This window comes from Chiloscyllium punctatum, chromosome 22 (assembly GCF_047496795.1).
Source record: "Chiloscyllium punctatum isolate Juve2018m chromosome 22, sChiPun1.3, whole genome shotgun sequence".
Classification (NCBI taxonomy): domain Eukaryota; kingdom Metazoa; phylum Chordata; class Chondrichthyes; order Orectolobiformes; family Hemiscylliidae; genus Chiloscyllium; species Chiloscyllium punctatum.
Genome location: NC_092760.1, coordinates 59,570,526 through 59,589,881, shown reverse-complemented (window position 1 = coordinate 59,589,881; position 19,356 = coordinate 59,570,526). Strand labels below are relative to the sequence as shown.

The following is a 19,356-nucleotide window of genomic DNA, read 5'->3' as shown; positions in this document are numbered from 1 at the left end:
AGAGAGTTAGGGATGGGTCAATTGAAGAGACATTTCAAAATGTAAAGAGAAAACCATTTGAGTAAAGACAAGCAGAGTGAACAAGAAAGATTCTGAGTCTTCTCCACCTTTGATGAAAGAGAGCTCCAGTTTTTAAATGGCTTTAAGGCGAAGATAGAGTTTTCATAAGCAAGGGTGGTGAAAGGCATCTGGGCTAGGCAGAATATTATCAGATTAGCCATGATTTTATTGAATATCAGAGCTGGCTACGGAGATCAAATAATCTACTCCTACAATCGTCCTAAATGTTATGTTTCTACTTAAGAGGCAAAAATCGCATTTGACAGAAATAGTGCAGCAGCCAATCGGGTCCATTAAAAAGAAACAGTAAAAAGAAAGTGAAAGGTTCTTTATTGGGAAGCCTAAAGCATTTTAATACGGATACAAACGGAGATAAATCATTGAGATATGATTACCCCCAGTTTCTCCAAACTCGCAGCGGGAATTGAATCACTCCGGGGACCAAACCTAATTTCGGGAGAAAGCTGATCCGGAGTAACTCATGGCGAGCACATACCCGAATCAATTCCCCGTCAGTGACCCCAGTCATTCCAGGGGACGCTGCTGATCTGCCCTCAATGTGGAGTAATTTCAGGGAGCCGCATAAACTCCCGTTAACCGGCGCTGATTGGACCTGCCTCCTGGAACCGTGCTGTATCCCGCACTGGAGCGAATTGCTATGGGGATTGTGTACAGTCTCCATGGAGATGGGAGGATCAGGCCAGAGTTTGTTTGTTGGATTTAATCTAAACTCATAGACAGCGAGAGAACTTCCTCGGCACACGGCTGCTGCACTGGGGGCGGTGCGAGCACACACGGTCGGTAAGTAGCTCAAGCCCCACTGCGCCTCCCGAACGCACCGACCCTCTTCCCAACCCACTACCCCTTCCCCAAACCTTCTTCCCCAAACCCACCACCCTTCTTCCCAACTCACTGACCCTCTCCCCAACTCACTGACCTTCTTCCCAACCCAGTACCCCCTTCCCCAAACCCACTGACCCTCTCCCGAACTCAATGACCCTCTTCCCAACCCACTACCCCTTTCCTCAACCCACCACCCTTTTCCCAAATCCACTGCCCCCTCCCCAAGCGCACTGCCCCTCTCCAAACGCACTACCCCCTCCCCAAACCTATTACCTCTCTCTCCAAACTCACTGCCCCCTCCCCAAACTCACTGCCCCTCTCCCCAAACCCATTGCCCCTCTCCCCAAACTCACTGCCCCCTCCCCAAACCCACTGCCCCCCCAAACCCACTGCCCCCCTCCAAACCCACTACCCCCTCTCTCCAAACCCACTGCCCCCCTCTTCCCAAACCCACTGCCCCCCTCTCCCCAAACCCACTGCCCCTCTCCCCAAGCCCCACTGCTCCTGAAATACCCGTTACTGAACTGATAGAACATTGAAATAAGTTTTAATTCTCTACAGTGCGCCTTACTTTTCACCGTACTACAATTTGCGTGAAAGAAAATGTGTTTTCATTGAATTAGTGATGAAGACTTTCTCTCCGGAAGGTCCTGTCAGTTTAAACGGAAACATGAGTTCCGAATGGGTGGGAAACTGGAGACCGCACCGGCCTCGAGGACCGATTGCAGCTTTTTACAGCAGTCCCGGTCCTAAGTATGGACTTCCCGGTTCCATAGGTAGGTGTTAAACTGCACATCACCCGCCTTGTAACTATCAGCCCAAGCGCCCAATATGCATATGCAGACAGCAGTGCTGCCCCTAGTTTTCTTACAGAAAACTGACATCTCAGCGGAGATCTTCAGGAGGAAGACTGAAAACAGCTAGATTTTTCTATGTGCTGGCATTTAACACACGCATTTTAGAAGCTGCAGTAACAATGCTCTTGTGGTATAGTGGTACTTGCCCCAAGATGTGCCCTAACATTTCCGGAAAAGACTGACTCAAAGTAATCGAATCTGAAAGTTCAGTCCTGGGTTGAAGTTCTGAAGGAGAGAAGGAAAGAAAAGCTGTGCTGGTAATTAATAAGCTTTTTATGAGTGGAAATAAAACATCTTAACTGGCACATGTTTCTGACTGTGAAGTTAATCTGGGGACAGCCCACAGCTAAAGGTCCAAAGATGGATCAGAGTCCCTCATCTTTTGTAAATGGGAGGAAAGCACATGTATTTATTAAAGTTATTCCTTCTCAGCAAAACTCAAAGTTACCGTTGGATAGGAAAACACAAAAGCAGAAATCAAAATATATGATTTGCTCCTCTCTCCCTATAACTCTCTCTTTATTCTTTTAAGATGCTTAGATTTCACCTCATAATATTTTCAACAGGGTCAACATCCTGGGTGTTACAATTGAGCAAACACTGAACTGGACCAGCCACGTAGATACTGTGGTTACAAGAGCAGGTTAGAAACTCCAAGAAAATGGGAGTTGATGCAAACACTGATAGATATGAGATGCTACACTATAAATCAAGACTAACATTGACAAGTCTTCCTTCGAATGTTTAGAATTTAACAGACTGAATGAGTACTACCAACTGACAGAGAGAGAAAGGCAAAGGCTGCATATAAATGGGGCAGGTTGGGGGGGGGGGGGAAGAAAGTCGAGGAGAGAATGACTCCAGTCACACTTATGTAGCTAGATGTCTGTTACCGAGCGACGACCATGTCTTTGTGTAAATAGTTACTAATCAACCCTTAGAGAGCTCAGAACTCTGACAAAAGCACACATTTAATATGGTGGTCGCACATCCTCAGGGGACAGATTAATGGATCTGATAGTGACGCCTTAACAGTGTTTATCTCAGAACGTTATTTAAGCCAATTGACCTCCATCAGCTAAAACTAGTTCTTTGAAACGCTTGCTAATTTTCAACAGAATTGATTGGGAGAATCTGTTTCCAGTGGCAGGAGGGTCGGTAATCACAGGACACGGGTTTAACATCATTGGTAGAAAGACCATTGGGGAGATGAGGATAATTTCTTCAGATGGTGATGGCTAGTAGGAAGAGATATAATTTTAAATTGAGGGATGAAAGATATAGGATAGGTGTCAGAGGTAGTTTCTTTACTCAGAGAGTAGTAAGGGTATGGAACACACTGCCTGCAAGAGTAGTAGACTCGCCAACTTTAAGGGTATTTAAATGGTCATTGGATAGACATATGGATGAAAATGGAATGGTGTAGGATTGGCTTCAGATTGGTTCCACAGGTCAGTGCAACATCAAGGCCTGCAGTGTACTGTAATGTTCTATGTAAATATTTTAACACAGTGGATTGTTAGGACCTGGCAACGTACTTCCTGAAAAGGCAGTGGAACCAGCAGTAATTATGAAAGGGAAATTGGTTAAATAATTGAAAAGAAAAACATTATAATGGGGAAAAAGTGAGTGGTGGTGGGAGGTTGGGGGTTGTGACACTGATTGGAGAGCTCTTTCAAAAACACAGGTGCAATGGACAGAATAGCTTCCATCAATGCTGTGTGATTCTATAAGCAGAATTGTTGTAAATGAGGACAATGTCCCAATGCCAAGCTTAAATCTGGATCATGCAGCCGCATGGACCAGTGGAAGGACATCATTGAGGATCTTCTTATCTGCAACAAATTAATGTTAGTCAAGCTGATTTTTCAGGTTTTGCAAAGGGATAGAGATAAGTTAAGTGAGTGATCAAAATTTGGCAGGTGGAGTAACATGGAGAAAAAAAGAGAACTTGTACATTTTGGCAAGAGAAGCAGAAAAACTAAAAATGATTTAAATGGAGAGAGATTACAAAACTCTGAGATACAGAAGGATCTATGTGTTCTTGTATGAATCACGTGAAGTTAGCATGAAGGTACATTGTGATTAGAAAGGCAACTGAAATGTTGTTCGTTGCAACAGGAATGGAATATAAATGGAATATAAAAGGAAGTTTTGCTGCAGTTGTACAGGCTGTTAATGAGACCACAGCTAAAATATTGAGATTAAAAGCAAAATACTGCAGATGCTGGGAATCTTAAACAAACACAGAAAATGCTGGAGAAAAACTCAGCAGGTGTGAGAGAGAGAAACAGAGTTAACATTTTGAATCTGGCATGACTTCTTCAGGCATACAATGTTAGAAGAGGCATAGATAGGAAGAAGCTTTTCCCTTTAATAGAGGGGTCAATAACCAGGGGAAGCATTTTAACATAAAGACCAGGAGGTTTAGAGGGGATTTGAAGAACATTTCTTTTACCATCAAGACATTTAAGAAGTATATAGATGAGCACTTGAAATGCCATAGTACACAAGGCTATGGTCTAAATGCTGGAGTATGAGGGTATGATGACTGGGTAGACAGGATGGGCTGAAGGCCTTTATCCAGGCTGTAAAATCTGTGTGACTCTGACTCTAAGGAAGTCGAGGGTCATCAGGGTAGGCAGGAATGTGGAATTGAAGCCATAATCAGATCTTCATAGTCTTAATGAATGACAGAGAAGGCTCAAGAACACCTATTCCTGCTCCTAAGTTGCATGTCGGATATTTGGTTGTTAAGAATTGTCATTAGAAAGGGGTGGCACAAGCACTCATTCTGGCTGGACATTGGTCCTGACAGGATAGGAATCTGACTCCAGTCCATTTTGTCTAACCTTGATGTTTTTCTGCAGACAGGCAATATTGCCCAGTATCTTCCAGACCTGTCCCTGGTTAGCTGAGTCACCAGCTCTCACTAGATCGATGAAGGTCATTTCGAGAACAAGGTTTAGCTTACAACATTTCTCTTTGACCTGCTGATTGGTAAAGATTAGACCTGTAATACCTCGCGATGCTCTGAAACTATGCCAGTATTCCAGCAGAAAGGCTTCTGCCATTGGAAGCAGGCAGTCCGATGATACTCCGACGAGGATGTTGCCTGTCGTGAAGAGTAGAGCTATTCCTAAGTAGGTGTCATATTTAGTTATGTTTACCTTTTGAAGATTGAGACATTGTTTAGACCTTCTGGGAGCCTCACTTCACACCAAATTTGCAAGAAGAGTAAGTATAAACAGTGCAGAACTGAGTCTCTGCCAAGCCTCTATACCTCTGCTGGGATATCATCTGGGCTAGGAGCTTTACTAGTCTTGGTTTGTACAATGGCATGGTGAATTTCATCAGAGATGGAGATTTGGCAAGAGAACTCAATCACAGGGTGCTGGCATTGGTCCATTAGGCTCATAGTACTGTAAAAAATCCAATCAATGACTCACCCCAGACAGAACAAAGGGACAGATTAAGAAGTGGATCAGAAACAGCTCTTGGTCTCCAGGCCCCTGCAGTCAATTAGTTCATTGTATTGTGCACTCCTTCCCTCCATCTCATTGCCTCTTCACTCTGGCCCACTGCCTCTTCACTCAAACTCTCAATCTTCACCCTGCTTCTCTGCTCCTACCAGTCAGCCTGATATTAATAATGCTTACCTGTTTAGGTTATTCCCAACATGATGCTACAAAATACAAGTCTCCAGCATACAGCTTTGGAGTACCTCACACCAGATTCACTGTGGATAGTTCACCAGGTCCAGCCTACCTCATCCCATCGCTGCTCACTAGGCGAGGAAAGGATGGGGCGCCAGCCTATTCCCTCTACAGTCGACCAAAGGACAACAATCCATTCCAGACCCCAGGTCCAGGTAACCCTAACATTCGGGAGAAGGGTGAACATGAACGTGTTGCAGGATTAGCAAATGAGATGGCTATTGCTTGCCTAATGGGTTTTGCATTTGCCAAATAAATAATGCGATGACATTTTTTGTCAGGTGTTGATATGTCTGATTTCCATGCAGGTTCCTACAGTCCAGAGAAGGCTGGGAAAGTTGCCTTCAGTGCAGCTCCTTCATTCTCCATTGCTGGGAGGACAAAAGGTTTCAGAACTGACCAGTCACCAGGTGTTTGTCACTCTTCTTGGCTATTTCACTATTAGAGAGCTAAACATGGTCATTCAACAGTCTAGCTTTTTACAGGACTCAAGTGATTGGCTGTCTGCATAAATTCACTATGAGAACTAATTAAATTGCTGACCATTTTCATTGGATTTCATCATTTTTGTTACAGAAATTCTTGTTTCAATTCATTCTCTAAAACAAATTCCTTAATGAACAGAGTCTTGATTCTTGTTCCAGGTCCTGCAGCCTACCTACTGCCTTCCGTACTAGGCCCCAACATTGTAAACAAATTGTCTTCTGCCAATTTCTCCCTTAGTGGACGAAGTAAAGTCGGCAGTTTCCATGAGGACTTCCAGAAGGTAACATCTATCCACACCTGCTTCCAAACAGGTCTCTCACCTCAGTTAATATAAGTTAACATCCGATAGTTTTAAAATAGTGATGGAAAAGGATAGACCGGATTTAAAAGTTGAAGTTCTAAGTTGGAGGAAGGCCAATTTTGACGGTATTGGGCAAGAACTTTCAAAGGTTGACTGGGGGCAGATGTTCGCAGGTAATGGGATGGCTGGAAAATGGGAAGTCTTCAAAAATGTGATAACAAGAGTCCAGAGACATTATATTTCAGTGAGGGTGAAAAGCAAAGCTGGTAGGTGTGGGGAATGCTGGATGATTAGAGAAATTGAGGGTTTGGTTAAGAAAAAGAAGGAAGCATGTGTCAGGTATAGACAGCAGAGATCGAATCAATCCTTAGAAGAGCATAAAGGCAGTAAGAGTATACTTAAGAGGGAAATCAGGAAGGTAAAAAGTAGACATGAGATAGCTTATCTCCAAAGGAATTTTATAGATATGTATTAAGGGCAAAAGGGTAACTAGGGAGATAATAGGGCCCCTCAAAGATCAGCAGCTTATGTGTGGAACCACAGGAGATGGGGGAGATATCAAACAAGTATTTTGCATCAGTATTTATTGTGGAGAAGGACATGGAAGATATAGAATATGGAGAAATAGATGGTGACAACTTGAAAAATGTCCATATTACAGGGGAGGAGATGCTGGATGTCTTAAAATGTATAAGAGTGGATAAATCCCCAGGACCTGACCAGATGTACCGTAGAACCATGTGGGAAGCTAGGGAAGTGATTGCTGGGTCCCTTTCTGAGATATTTGTATCATCAATTGTTACAGGTGAGGTGCCAGAAGTTTGGAGGTTGGCTAATGTGGTACCACTATTTAAAAAAGGTGGTAAGAAAAAGCCAGGGAACTATAGACCAGTGAGCTTGATGTCAATGATGGGCAAGTTGTTTGAGGGAATCCTGAGGGACAGGATTTACATGCCTTTGGAAAGGCAAGGACTGATTAGGGATAGTCAACATGGCTTTGTGCATGGGAAATCATGCAAAGTTGATTGAGTTTTTTGAAGAAGTAACAAAGAGGATTGATGAGGGCAGAGAGATGGACGTGACCTATATGGACTTCAGTAGACATTCAACAAGGTTCCTCATAGTAGACTGGTTAGCAAGGTTAAGTCTCAAGGAATACAGGGAAAACTAGCCATTTGGATACAGAACTGACTCAAAGGTAAAAAACAGAGTGTGGTGGTGGGGGCTTGCTTTTCAAACTGGAGGCCTGTGACCAGTGGTGTGCCACAAGGATCGGTGCTGGGTCCACTGTTTTCTGTCATTTATATAAATGATTTGGATATGAATATATGAGGTGTAATTAGTAAGTTTGCAGATGACATCAAAATTGGAGGTGTAAAGAACAGTGAAGGAGGTTACCTCAGAGTACAATGGGATCTTGATCAGATGACCTAATGGGCTGAGAAGTGGTAGATGGAGCTTAATTTAGATAAATGTGAGGTGCTGGATTTTCAAAAGGCAAATCAGAGCAGTACTTAACCAATTAGTGGTAAGGTCCTGAGGAGTGTTGCTGATCAAAGAGACCTAGGAGTGCAGGTTCATAGCTTCTTGAAAGTGAAGTTGCTGGTAGATAGGACAGTGAAGAAGGTGTTTGGTATGCTTTCCTTTATTGGTCAGAATATTGAGTACATGAGTTGGGAGGTCATGTTGCAGATCTTCGGGACATTGGTTTGGCCACTGTTGGAATATTGCGTGCAATTCTTGTCTCCGTCCTATTGGAAGGATGTTGTGAAATTTGAAAGAGTTCAGAAAACATTTATAAGGATGTTGCCAGGGTTGGAGGATTTGAGCTATAGGGAGAGGCTGAATAGGCTGGGGCTGTTTTCCCTGGAGCATCGGAGGCTGAGGGGTGATCTTTTAGAGGCTTATAACATCATGAGGGGCATGGATAGGGTAAATAGACAAGATCTTTTCCCTGGGGCAGGGGAGTCTAGAACTATAGGGGATAAGTTTTTAGGTGAGAGGGGAAAGATTTAAAAAGGAACTAAGGGGCAACTTTTTCACACAGTGGGTAGTGCATGTATGGAGTGAGCTGCCAAAGGAAGTCATGGACGCGGGTACAATTACAACATTTAAAAGGCATCTGAATGGGTATATGAATAGGAAGGGTTTAGTGGGATATGGGTCAAATGCTGGCAAATAGGACTAGATTATGTTCGGATATCTGGTCAGCATGGACAAATTGAACTGAAGGGTCTGTTTCCATGCTGTGCAGCTCTGTCACTCTGTGTGAGAGTCTTGGCATTTGAGCAGTAATCTCAGCTCCACAATGCCCAAAGCAAATACCAACACACAGACCCATTTTCTTCCAATTTGAGGGTTTGTGGTTGGTCAGAATCCTTTGGATTGTTAGAATGCACCTGGTTAGTTCAATGCACCTCCATGTGCACAAAATACCTCCTCTTCTCATTTAATCACAAGTGAAACAAAGGTGTTATAAACAGGTGTGTGGAGTTCAGATAGAGACATAACCTCAATTAATAGTGGAAATGTGGAGCAGGTTGGAAGGTCAAAATGGCCTCCTTTGTTCCTGGGATGTGAGTGCTAATAACAAAGCTAGCCTGTATTGCCAATCTATGATTGTCACTGAGAAGGTGCTGAAGAACTCTTTTCTGGAACTGCTAGAGTCCATATTGTTAAAACTCAATGTTCCTCTTTATGGAAATCTTTAGTAAAAGGTGAAAGATTTATATAATCTAAAGAGGAAACAGAGCATACAGATATTTTGTTTAGAACTAATAATTTGGAGAAAATTGAAGTTTGGACAGCTTTGTCATAAAGAATGAACCAGTTTTTAATTCAACTTGAAGTTAAAATGATACTGTGTTTTTTGTTGATGGAACTGAATTTGATACTTTATACTTGCACCAGATGTCTTTTGGGGAATTTTAAAAATAAGTAACTGCCCAGCAGCAAAGTTTGTGTTGGTTTAAGTATAGTTTTTCACTGAACTGAGAGGAGAGAGGTCAGTTGGGACAGATCTACAAAAAGCTTGTAAGCAAGCCAGATCCTTCCCTCTCTTTTAATTGGAAACGTAATAATACTCAAAGACTGCAGACAGAAATGAAACATCTAATCCAAGCCAAGGCCTAATTCCAACTCACCAGCTACTAAACTGAGGATCGTCACCGTTGCAGACAACAACATGACATCATTACTAAAAACCAAAACAAACAGTGACAAAAGTCACCTCATTTCCTCATTCTGATTGGACTTTGATCTATTGACTTTGTGCATTTTTGCCTGTATTTTCCATCTGTGATACTCCTAAGTATGTTAAGACCTGATTGGCTCATCTATCTGTCCATCTCATGTGTGAATACGTGTACGTGTTTGGATTTAAAGGGAATCTAGTTTAAGTTTGCATGTAATTATTTATCTGTTTTTGCCACATGTTAGAGGATAAGTTTTCTTATGATAAATAAGTTGTTGGTTTTCTTGTTCACTGATGAAACTTGGTGAGAGTTTATTTTATCTTAGTGGTCATAGTCAGACATTGACCATCCTAGTCATTAAATTAGTTTTATTTTGTATTTGTGATGACTCATGAGATATAGGGACTTGATTTTGGTGTACTAATCCAACTAGAGATTGTGACAATGTAACACAATTCCTCAGTTTAAATAGTATCTTTCAAACAAATGGGATAAACTGCCAAAGTAGTGACTGCTGGTCACTTATTGTATTAGAATACTCCTATAAGGTTAGGCTGAATCACCCACCGACCACTCCCCACCCCGCTCCACCCCACTAACCTATCTGTAAGAATAGGAAAGGGAGTGAAAACTTTATGGGGGCAAGCCTTATGCCTGAATCCAAAGATTAAAGTCCCAGCTGAGAGAAATGAACATAAATTCACTATTGTAATAGCGGAAACAACAACCATTTTCACACTAGTAGATCCCACAAATAGCAATGAGATAAAATAATCTGTTTTAGTGACCTTTGGTTAAGGGATAAATACTGAGGCACAGGCAGGAGCTCCCTTGTTCTTTTCTGTCTACCCAAAGATGGCAGACCTTAATGTCGCATCTAATGTATGGAAACTGTACAACAAAGTTCTGCACAGGAAATATTGTCACTGAGGTTAGATGATGTGGAATAATAGGACAACTGTATTCATGATAATAATGAGACAGGTTTAATGACTAAATTGTAAGTGATTCTCCAGGTGAGAGTGATCCTAACATGATAGAGTTTTGCATTCAGTTTGAAGCTGAAAAAATTGGGTCTGAAACTAACGTCTTAAACTAAAATAAGGACAATAGGATTAGCTAATGTGGAATGGAAAGAGAAAGCTTAAAAGTTATGGTGGTGGAGAAGCAATGTAGATTTTTGAGATATTTCATAACTCTCAACAAATATATATTCCCTTAGAAAGGGAGGTCCCCACATCGTCCTTGGCTAACTGAGATATTAATCATAGTATTCTACTGAAAGATAACATGTAAAATGCTACATATGTTAGTGGTGGATCCAAAAGATTGGAAAATGACAAAAATAGAGAAATTGGCAGATGAGAAAAATCTATCAAGAAATATAAAAAGATAGTAAAACCTGATGCAAATATCTAAAAAAGGAAGGGAGTAGCTAAAGTAAGTATGTGTCCCTTAATGGCTAAGATTGGGGAATTAATACTGAGAGCAAGGAAATGGCAGAAATTTTGAATGTGTCTTTTGTATCCATCTTCAGAGTAGAAGACACAGAAAGTATCCCAAGAAAGTGGTATATCAAGAGGCAGAAGGGAGGATCTTAAACAATTATTATCAATAGAGAAAAAGTACTAGGAATACTAGTGGGACTGAAGGCTAACAGGTACCTTGGACATGATAGCCTGCATCCTAGAGTCTTAAAGGTAGGGCCTGCAGAGAACAGTGGATGTGTTGATTGGTATCTTTGAATATTCCCCAAATCCTGGAAAGGTCCCAACATTTGGGAAACAGCAAATATTATATCACTTTTACAAAAGGATAGAGACAGAAATTGGGAAACTGTAGGCCAGTTAGTCTTACATCTGTCATTCGGAAAATGCTAAATCCATTATTAAGGAGATAGTAATAGGACATTTAGAAAATCATTACACAATTAAGCAGCATCAACATGGTTTGGTGAAAGGGAAATAATATTTAGAAAAAATGTGGTGACCTCACTGAAATATACAGAAGTTTAACAAGACTTGACATGGTAGACTCTAGGAGGGTGTTTCCTCTGCTCCGGGGAATCTGGCACATAGGGACAATCTTGGGATAACAGGTTGATTATTTAAGAATGAGTGAGGAGAAATTTCTTCAAATAGTTATCAATTCTCAGAATACTCTGACTCAGTGAATTGTGGATACTCCATTGTTAAATATGTTTATAGCTGAGATAAACAGATTTTTGATCTCAGAGAATCAAACAACATGAGGAACAGGCAGGAAGGTGAAATTGAAGCCAAAGATTAGCTGCAATTGTTTGAATGGTGGAGCAGGCTCATGGGTCCAAATGGTCTACTCCAGCTACTTTTTATGTTCTTAAGAATAGTGGGTTTTGAGAGGGTTTATAGCTCAGGTTGAGGTTTTGGATGTAGGTTTGCTTGCTGAGCTGCAAGGTTCATTTCCAGACGATTCACTACCCTACTAGGTAACATCTTCAGTGGGCCTCAGGCAAAGCAATGCTGAAAATTCCTGCTTTCTATTTATATGTTTGAGTTGGTGAAGTCACTTCCTGTTCCTTTTCTCAGGGGGTGGTAGATGGAGTCTAACTCCATAGACAATAGAAGCAGGAATAGGCCATTCTGCCCTTCGAGCCTGCACCACCATTCATTATGATCATGGCTGATCATCCTCAATCAGTATCCTGTTCTTGCCTTATCCCCATAATCCTTGATTCCACTATCCTTGAGAGCTCTACCCAACTCTTTCTTAAACAAAATCAGAGACTGGGCCTCCACTGCCTTCTGGGGCAGAGCATTCCACACACCCACCACTCTGTCCTAAATGGCCCACCCCTTATTTTTAAGCTGTGTCCTCTGGCTCGGCACTCACCCATCAGCGGAAACATGTTTCCTGCCTCCAGAGTGTCCAATCCTTTAATAATGTTATACATCTCAATCAGATCCCCTCTCAGTCTTCTAAACTCAAGGGTATACAAGCCCAGTCGCTCCAATCTTTCAACATAAGATAGTCCTGCCATTCCAGGAATTGACCTTGTGAACCTACGCTGCACTCCCTCAATAGCCAGAAAACTCGATGTGTTTGTTGATAAGAGTTCCAGTTGGAATGCGATATGTTGAGGAATTCTCGTGTGTGTCTTTGTTTGGCGTGTCCTGGGATGGATATATTGTCCCAGTCAAAGTGGTGTCCTTCCTTATCTGTATGTGAGGATACTAGTGAGAGAGGGTCATGTCATTTTGTGGTTAGTTGGTGTTCACGTAGCCTGGTGGCTAGTTTTCTGCCTGTTTGTCCAATGTAGTGTTTGTTACAGTCCTTGCATGGTATTTTGTAAATTACATTAAATTTGCTCATTGTCTGTTCAGGGTCTTTCAGGTTTATTAGCTGCTGTTTTGTGTGTTGGTGGGTTTGTGGGCTACCATGATGCCAAGAGGTCTGAGTAGTAGATTAGATTAGATTATTTACAGTGTGGAAACAGGCCCTTCAGCCCATCAAGTCCACACCGACCCACCGAAGCGCAACCCACCCAGACCCATTCCCCTACATTTACCCCTTCACCTCACACTACAGGCAATTTTAGCATGGCCAATTCGCCTAACCTGCACATTTTTGGACTGTGGGAGGAAACCGGAGCACCCGGGGGAAATCCATGCAGACACGGGGAGAATGTGCAAACTCCACATAGTCAGTCACCTGAGGTGGGAATTGAACCCAGGTCTCTGGCACTGTGAGGCAGCAGTGCTAACCACTGTGCCACCGTGCCGCCCAAAGTCTGGCAGCCATTTCAGAGATGTCATTTCTGGACATATTTTGTCTGCTTATTTGGGTTTGTTGCTGAGAGATTGGCGGACTATGTTCATTGGATACCCATTCTTTTTGAATACACGGTGATTTTTCTCTGCTCTGCATAGTTCCTCTGTGCTGCAGTGTGTGTTGGCTTATTGAAATAATTTTCTGATGCAGCTTCATTTGTGGGTGTTGGGATGATTGCTTCTGTAATTCAATATTTGGTCCGTATGTATTGTTTTCCTGTGGACACTGGTTTGAAGTTCCCCATTGGCTGTTTGCTCTACTGTGACATCTAGGAATGGCAGTTTATTGTTGTTTTCCTCCTCTTTAGTGCATTTTATGCCAGTAAGCGTATTATTGATGGTCTTGAAGGTTTCCTTTAATTTGTTTCATTCAGTGATGACAAAGGTGTCATCCATGTAGCGGACCCAAAGTTTGGGTTGGATGGTTGGTAGAGCTGTTTGTTCAAGTCTTTGCTTTACCGCCTCTGCTAAGTACCCTGATATCAGAGATCCCATGGGTGTTCCATTGATTTGCCTGTACGTTTTGTTGTTGAAGGTGAAGTGTGTGGTAAGGCATAGGTCCACTAGCTTGATGACACTGTCCTTGTTGATGAAGTTAGTGGTGTTTGGTGTATGTCTTTGGGTCTTCTAATAGTGTAGTCAGTGTTTTCTTGGCCAGGTTAATGTTGATTGAAGAATACTATCACTGAGCCACCACTAACAGTAATTCACTTTTCAAAGTTCTGGATGCATGACTGGGGAAAAATGGTCTATTTTAATCCATAAAGTAGTCCTACCCTATGCTGTGTTTAGTAGAATGTCTACCAGTTCTTATTGGAAGACAACCTTCTTCCTGAGAAGGATAAGTACTCCATACAGCTAGCACCTTATAAGACAAAATGTGCAATATTTAGAATTGATTGTTGAATTTTATAAGTAACAATTCAACAAATTTTATTCAATAATTTTATTTCTGATTGAGAATTTTTTTGTTACTTATTCATTGAACTGAGTATCACTGTTAAGGCCATTCTTTATTGTCCATTGCTAATTACTACACCAATTAGTAGTAAGTCATCTCTTGAACAGCTACAGTCCATGTGGTGTAGGTACAAAATGTCATTAGGTATAGCATTCCAGAATTTTGACCTAGCAACATTGAACGAATGGCAATATATTCCATAGTCAGAATGCATGTGGTTTGGAAGGAAATTGCGGGTGGTGGTGTTCTTAGGTGAACCACATCTTTGCTGTTCTGGGTAATAGAAAACACAGGCTTGGAAGATGCTGCTGAAGGAAGCTTGATTGAGGTGCATTTTGGTGCACACCATTGCCCTTGTGTGTCTGGAGTGCATTTTAAAGTGGAGGATGAGATAAAAGGGTTTTTTATTTTGACTTTTTCTTTCTCAGACTCCAGGACCTGGTGCATATAAAGTCCCCGATCCCAATATGTACAAACAAAAACCACCTCATTACAGCATAACTGGCAGGAACCAACTACCCGGTGATTCAACAAGGAAACCAGGGCCTGGGAGTCACAGTCCAGAGAAGGTAATAAATATTAATCTCGCCGAACTGTTTGACCTATCCAGTGAGACTGCCACGTTCATCCAAAACTGCCGCCTACCTTACACCAAATCCTATTCACCTATCACCCCTGCATTTGCTGACCTACATCAGTGAAGTAGTGCCTCGACTGGTAAATTGTAATAAAAGCAAATTACTGCGGATGCTGGCATCTGAAACCAAAAGAGAAAATGCTGGAAAATCTCAGTAGATCTGGCAGCATCTGTAAGGGGCGAAAAGAGCTGACGTTTCGAGTCTAACTGACCCTTTATCAAGGGTCAGTTAGACTCGAAACGTCAGCTCTTTTCGCCCCTTACAGATGCTGCCAGATCTACTGAGATTTTCCAGCATTTTCTCTTTTGGTTGTAAATTTTCATTCTTGTTTTCAAAATCCTCCATCTTGGTTCCCTTTCCTATCCCAGTAATCTCTAATGTCCTGCAACCCACTAAAATATCTGAACTCCTCCAGTTCTGGCCTCTGTCACATCCCAGATTTCAATCCGTCCATTGTCGGTAGATATGTCTTCAGTCTTGGTACAAAGCTCTGGAATTCCCTCCCTTTCTCCCCCTTTATTTTTAATCACTTTTCAAAATCTATCGCTTGAATGACACCGACCTAATATCTCCTAATATCTTAGTGCCAAGTTCTGATTGATAATACAACAGTGAAATATCTTGAGAAATTACACTATGTTAAAGAAGCAACATCAATACAAGTTATCATTAATTATTCACAGTAATGAGTTCAATGCTGTGTCCATTTGTTACATCGTTCCACATGGGTTTCAATTCAGTAGTGTCAAGGAAATAGCAATTAGCAGTAATAATTAAAGTCTAGAATCAGTGACAAATTCTAACAGTCATTGAAATTTAGAAGAAAATCTATAATTAATAGAAACAACCAGTTTTTTTGTTGCAAATTGGGTATTCCCCCTTCAGATAGACAACATTCAGTTCACATAGATCATAAAGAATCTGCTTCAATCATTCTGTATCAATTTGTTAAAAATAAAGTGAAAGAATAATTTCTTAAAACAAGGTGCAATTGTAGATATGTAAAGAGCATTAGAGTGGATCCCATTGGGCATTCCTTCATCTCCTTACACAATGTCAAGGGAAAGAGCGTTCAGCATCATCGAGGAGTGCATTCTTCTACAAGTATTCATTCCACAGCAGTCTTTAGAGCAAAACATTTAAAGCATAAAATCCACAATGAAAGAATTGAAAGGACCCCTTAAGTATCCAAAGTAATGCTCTCTTGCTGTAACTGCCCACCATTGTAATCATGCGCTTAGTTTTAGTTGGAACAAAATACTTCATTGGTGACCAAGTGTGCAATTGTGCAGCTGAGGGAATTCTGCACAACACTCAATGGCAATAAATGGCACAATGAAATTATGTTGAATTCTCAGTTCATTTTCAACCTATTTAATACTGTTAAGGAAAAGTGATCAGAAATTCTGCAAGACAAAAGAAGAAAAAACTAATTTACAAAATTAGATCAAGTAAATAAAATTTCAGAAATGAATACAAATAGGATACAGAAAATACCTGTAATTTTGGATTCACTTTCCCAAGATTGATTAAAACTGTTTAACTGCTCTATTAATTGCAGGGTGTCCATCTGTGACCCTGTTCCTTCTCCCAAGTCTTTAGATATAGTTTTATGGGGTTTGAAGAGGAGAATTGAGGAGTCAGCAACAGAAGTTAATTCTTAAAATTCTCCTCAGAAACTAAATTTAATTTGGTCATAAATGAAGGTCTTTGGTATCTTTGTTGCACTCAAACCTTGTCTGATCAGAACTGATTGGTATATTGAAAAGCTCGTGAACCAATCTGCTATTTGTACTTCTCATTTCCCACGGACTGAAATCTGGACAGTGTTAAGAGTCTGAAGGGAGATTAAAATTCAGAAATGTGTATAGCCTGCTCCCCACTAAAGCTACTTACCAAATAAATTCTGCACTTGTAAAAGAGTAAGGGCGGACATGTACAGAACACAAATGCTAGCAGGGACCAATTTTACAGTTAGTCTGTTCCTGTGCTCTAAATTCTATCTAATATACTGAATAGATTTCGAATGATTGTGGGATAGTGTTATTTTAATTCACTCTACAATCAGAGAACTTTTGCACAAAATAGTTTGTTTCGACTTAGATAGTCTTAGTTGTTTTAATGATCCAGAACAAAATAAATAATAAATGTGAAATGCTAATTTTCCTTGCCTGAAATTGACAGCAATGCTTCTTACTCTCACACAGGTTGTAGTAAATCGCAATCTAGCTCCCGCATTCTCCTTTGGCATCAGGCATTCAGAGTACCTGACACCAGTAATCGACAATATTGTGTAACAACGCAAGCTCCTTGTAACTTATAAAATGTTTTAAAACAATTATGTACAATTTGCCACATTCTGATCTAAGTTGCATCCCTTTGAAAACTTTCTGCACCGGTTTAAGAAGTTACTATACTTACTGTATTATGTTTCAAACGTTCTGTGGATACCATTTCAAGTCATGTATTCTTTTCAAAGAAATGAAGACAGTGACCAGGTGATGGAGTCTGTGCTTGTGATGTCCCCACATTATGATGGGATGTGGATCTATTCTGTGACTCTTACGTACTATGTTGGGAAGTGGATTTGTCTGTGATTTCTGCTTATGGTGATGGCACAGGAGTTTGTGATTTCCCCACATAGTGATGGGAGGCATGCCCCTGTCTATGATTCACATATGCTCACATCCTATTTTTACTCATGCCACTCTGTGTTGCAAAGTATAATCAGATATTTTCACAAAGAAGGAATATAAATTCTGGATGTAGGTTTGCTCGCTGAGCTGGAAGGTTCATTTCCAGACGTTTTGTCACCCCAGTAGGTAACATCTTCAGTGGGCCTCCGGGCAAAGCACTGCTGATAATTCCTGCTTTCTATTTATAGGTTTGGGTTTCTTTGGGTTGGAAATGACATCACCAACCCAAAGAAACCCAAACCTATAAATAGAAAGCAGGAATTATCAGCAGTGCTTTGCCCGGAGGCCCACTGAAGATGTTACCTACTGGGGTGACAAAACATCTGGAAATGAACCTTCCAGCTCAGCGAGCAAACCTACATCTAGAACCTCAACCTGAGTTACAAATCTTCTTAAAACTTGCTAGGAAAATAAATGATAGGGTAAATCATTGAATTAAATGGAGTAAACATTGGAAGGTACATTTCTCTGGAGAGAGAAATGCAAATACTGACTGGCCTGCTAAGTACGTCCAGCATTTTCTGTTTTTATTTGACTTCCAGTTTCTGTCCAATATTTTACCTTTTAAATTGCTAGGTTTTAAAACTTCCCCAATACTTGCAATGCAGAAGTAATTTATTCTGACTTCATTTTGTAGCAAGTACTGGGAGGAGCAGCCAAAAACATCTGTTCAATCAAACTCTCAACCAGGCAGGCAAAGCAAAGAACAGAGCAGAGCAGTCAGTCACAGGGCCCATATGGAGGACTGTCTACCAAAGTAGAACTGTGCTACAATCTTCTATATCTGTGAATTAGCCCAAGAAAGATTATTATTCAGCACTGCCCCCAAATAGGATAGAAATAACACTGTGTACTCAGGTAGATTGCAATTCCTCAAGTGACATAAGAATCTTAGACCAGTATAACTTGGTGTGTCAGCTGGAATCTTATCACGGTCCACTCAGAGGTAAAACTGGTCAGGAATTTGAAACCAAGTTCTATTCGGCATATCTGCAATGAGTTGGGTTGCAAATGAAGGTTTAAACCTCTGAATTAAAGGAATAATGTAATTGCAATATCTTGAAATATTGAATAAACCATTTAGTAGGTTATTTTTGGTCTCATTTACTTATTTTGTGGTTTTATTATGACACGGAGACAGATGGCTGAACTAAATCAGCCACTCTTGCCTCTGTATTCAGAGCACAATAAAATTAAAAGCTTGAACTACACACAAAATTGACAGCTTGAAAGACACACAAAATTGACTCCAATGGTTTCTAAACAGACCTTTCAATAACCAATCCCAGACGGTGACTAATTAACTCCAGATACCGAATTGTATCTTAAACAAAAGATTTAGCAATGTATTAACAATATAGTAACTTCTGCAGAACAAAAAGTAATCTAATAGGTCTATGATTTAAACACAATAACTTTTGTTTTCAGCCCCATTCACTCAAAAGGTAGAGAACAAACACAATTAAGAGATAAAGAAAATAATAAAACTGGCCAGATTACTAAATGGTCTTCATGATGTCTTATTCCACAGGCATGTATGATGGTTTATTGGTTAATTTTCTAAGATATTGATCAGGTCACCTTTTCAGTTCACTCAGACAAAGGCAGTAATACTTTATAACTTAGTTTTCTATTCTCAGAGCTTCTGAGAGCTGCTCATGCGAGGTTAGGCATGGAGCGTTCAAATCTTCACACTGTAGCATCAACAGCCAGATTTCCACCTTCCCAAAAACCTTAATTCTAACACTCAGTTAAGGTCACAGAGAGTGCTGCAGAATAAAGAGGCCTTGGAGTG

At 40.8% G+C, this 19,356-nt stretch overlaps 1 protein-coding gene and 1 pseudogene across 2 annotated transcripts; one reads left to right on the top strand and one right to left on the bottom strand.

The window, feature by feature from the left end:
• Positions 1-689: 689 nt before the first annotated feature.
• Positions 690-17,626, top strand: cimap1b (ciliary microtubule associated protein 1B). Of its 2 annotated transcripts, none has more exons than XM_072591770.1 (7): positions 690-861; positions 1,551-1,679; positions 5,428-5,631; positions 5,785-5,886; positions 6,121-6,242; positions 14,656-14,796; positions 17,073-17,626. In XM_072591770.1, the coding sequence occupies exons 2-7, from the start codon at positions 1,574-1,576 to the stop codon at positions 17,160-17,162; spliced, it is 765 nt and encodes a 254-aa protein (XP_072447871.1). In that variant the 5' UTR covers positions 690-861; positions 1,551-1,573; the 3' UTR covers positions 17,163-17,626. The 2 variants fall into 2 exon arrangements, with proteins under 2 accessions (XP_072447871.1, XP_072447870.1); XM_072591769.1 differs by having other exon boundaries at positions 1,527-1,679.
• LOC140493896 (U5 spliceosomal RNA) lies at positions 8,912-9,018 on the bottom strand (annotated as a pseudogene).
• Positions 17,627-19,356: the final 1,730 nt, after the last annotated feature.

Excerpts from the sequence above, each read along its gene's own strand:
- cimap1b (XM_072591769.1), top strand. The coding sequence starts at position 1,529 with ATGAAGACTTTCTCTCCGGAAGGTCCTGTCAGTTTAAACGGAAACATG. Across the intron at positions 1,680-5,427 it reads TGGACTTCCCGGTTCCATAG|GTTATTCCCAACATGATGCT; the intron begins GTAGGTGTTAAA and ends TTACCTGTTTAG. Across the intron at positions 6,243-14,655 it reads TCCATGAGGACTTCCAGAAG|ACTCCAGGACCTGGTGCATA; the intron begins GTAACATCTATC and ends TTTCTTTCTCAG.